Source organism: Etheostoma spectabile, chromosome 10 (assembly GCF_008692095.1).
Source record: "Etheostoma spectabile isolate EspeVRDwgs_2016 chromosome 10, UIUC_Espe_1.0, whole genome shotgun sequence".
Classification (NCBI taxonomy): Eukaryota; Metazoa; Chordata; class Actinopteri; order Perciformes; family Percidae; genus Etheostoma; species Etheostoma spectabile.
Genome location: NC_045742.1, coordinates 19,984,278 through 19,986,737, shown reverse-complemented (window position 1 = coordinate 19,986,737; position 2,460 = coordinate 19,984,278). Strand labels below are relative to the sequence as shown.

General features: G+C 35.9%; 1 protein-coding gene across 1 annotated transcript in view; it reads right to left on the bottom strand.

The window, feature by feature from the left end:
* The window catches only part of glod5 (glyoxalase domain containing 5), a gene marked incomplete at its 3' end in the record, with an annotated part of 2,037 nt that extends 866 nt beyond the window's left edge, over positions 1-1,171 (bottom strand). The window contains 2 exon segments of the mRNA XM_032528313.1: positions 365-514; positions 906-1,171. Of these exon segments, the coding sequence (XP_032384204.1) occupies positions 365-514; positions 906-962 (207 nt within the window). The 5' untranslated portion in view covers positions 963-1,171.
* Positions 1,172-2,460: the final 1,289 nt, after the last annotated feature.

The window sequence follows — 2,460 nt, the reverse complement described above, 5'->3', positions numbered from 1 at the left end:
TCAACACTGACACTTTAATAATAATTTATGGTCTTTTCTTTGTTTATTTGACGAATGTCCTTATTGTTGTTGTCTTTATACTGTCTTGTTTTATCTATTTTTTATTTCTTTTTTCTTGCTAAAACTGCTGCTGGAACTTTCAATATCCTCTTGGGAGTCATCCCAAAAAACAATCAAAGCCTGCCATCTAGTGGATGTTCTCTCAAACCAAAAGAAATAGAGTATTTCACTTTCCTACTGACATTATTATGTAATTATTAGCAACACTTCATCTCTACTTGTACTAATCTTCTACTACTACTACTACTACTAATGATGATAATAATAATGATAATACATTTAGTGTACAAAGCACCTTGCATACCTTGAAAGTGATGACCTCCATGCCAAGAACTGAGGTGTAAAAGTTGATGGTGTCTGGCACACTTTTCACCGTCAGAACCAAATGATCCAGCCGGCTCACTTCAACTGGACAGGTTTTTTTGAATCTGACAAGTGTTTGGATGGAGACAGTCTACAAGAGGTAAGATAAATTAATTCTAAGGATAAACAAACGTAGCTGTCGACGACAGGGTTGGCAGAGGGTAATGTCATTTACATTAGCCTCAACAGCGCCACCGCGTGGTGAAAGTAACTTACCGCATCCCGTAAGCATCTGGAAGGTGGAATTCTTGGTTATAAAAGCGATTAGCAACAAGTTAGCTAAATCCCCTCTAAAGACATTTTACATCCATTGAGTAACGTTACATTATGTAAACCTGTTTTTCAGCTCGGTAATTTAACTATCGCAGCAACGGTTTGCCTAAAGGAAAGTCCTGACTGCCGTTGCTTCAGTCCTTACAAAGTCGCAAGCGAATTTGTGAATTTTTTTGTAGCGTTAGCTGAATTAGCAGATAATAATTTACCTTGAAACTGTTCTTCTGAAAGTGCAACAAACGACTCCCAACTGCCCGAAGCGCCATCTTCGCCGTAGTCTGACACGGGTCTAGTATAAGTTATTTCCTTGTTTTCGTTTTGTCACCACTGTGGCCTGAACTAGGAACTAGCTGTAAATCAACATAACGTTACGTCATAGCACTGTGTAACGACAAAGAAAAAAAAACACATTTTTGAAACTAAAACTTTTTTCTTCCAGACTTCATGTCGTCTGATTTTAACAAAAAATCATACTAATTTGTCAATTGGGAATTAATGGGGATTTTCACAAATCCTACCAGCAGGGGGTGCTGCTAGTGAAAACACTTCTTCCCCATGTGTCAGAGGCCAAATGCATCATAAATTAACACATATTTAAATAGAGCACTATGGCTTTGATCTATCTGATAAGGGAACAGCAACTATCCTCACCATCGATTATATTATTAATATCTAATATATAATAGCTATATATATATATACATACACACACACACATATACACACACACAGTATATATATTAGTATAATGGACATTTAAAAAAAATCAAAACATGGGATATAAATGTAAATTAATATGTTTAATATATAAGAGACGTAATGATTACTAATAAGGTGTGCACCTGAATGCAGAATAAAATTAAACAATGACCGTGAGTGTACAGAATACCTACCAGCAATGCATTTTGTAGCATTAACTTGTTTAATTCAGCGGTTAGTTTTATTTAACACCCAGTTCCATACTGCACTGGGTGACACAGAACAAGGCCACAACTAAAGGATGGCCTAAGAGGAAACATACATTTCATTTACATGTTTATGGTATTCAACAATGACAACGTCTTGCATTCAAACTTTTATATCCCACAAAGGGAATAATCAGGGGAGAGACATCAACCAGTAGAACAAGAAACATGACAGGATGGCATTAATAGTGATGCCCATTTCTTCCCTTAGCCAATGTTCCTGTTCATCAACAGTGCTATTAAAACCTACAGAACTTCTAAATAAAATAACTTCAACACATTTTTAAAAACGTAATAAGTCTTCATTTAAGATTTTAGCCATTAACAACTGCTTTTTAACAATAGCATACATTTATATCATTGTTTGTATTTCCCTACTTTCACTTTAGCATGTATTGCACACTGATATGGAGCATCTGCTCAAGGGGCAGAAGGAGGGCACAGTAGGCGAGCATCTTGACTTTCTACTGGAGCCTTACTAAGAGAGGACAATAATGTGAATTTTTCAGACTTGGTTGATATTTGACACTCAAACCTTTGGATTAATAACTTAATTTGTCACTTGTACCTTGATGTAAACCTCCAGGTAAACAGATCTATTCTGGCTTGGGTTGACATTTAATTTTAAGTCAATTTCTGATCATTTCAATCCATGCCGATATCAGCTTAGAGAATGTTATTCATCAGTCAATAATTAAAGACAATCCATTATGTTAGTAGAAAAATAAAGAATAAGACCAGTAGCTAATGGATGGCAGGACAAAATGAGTAAACATCATTTTACACTTGGGGGGGGGGG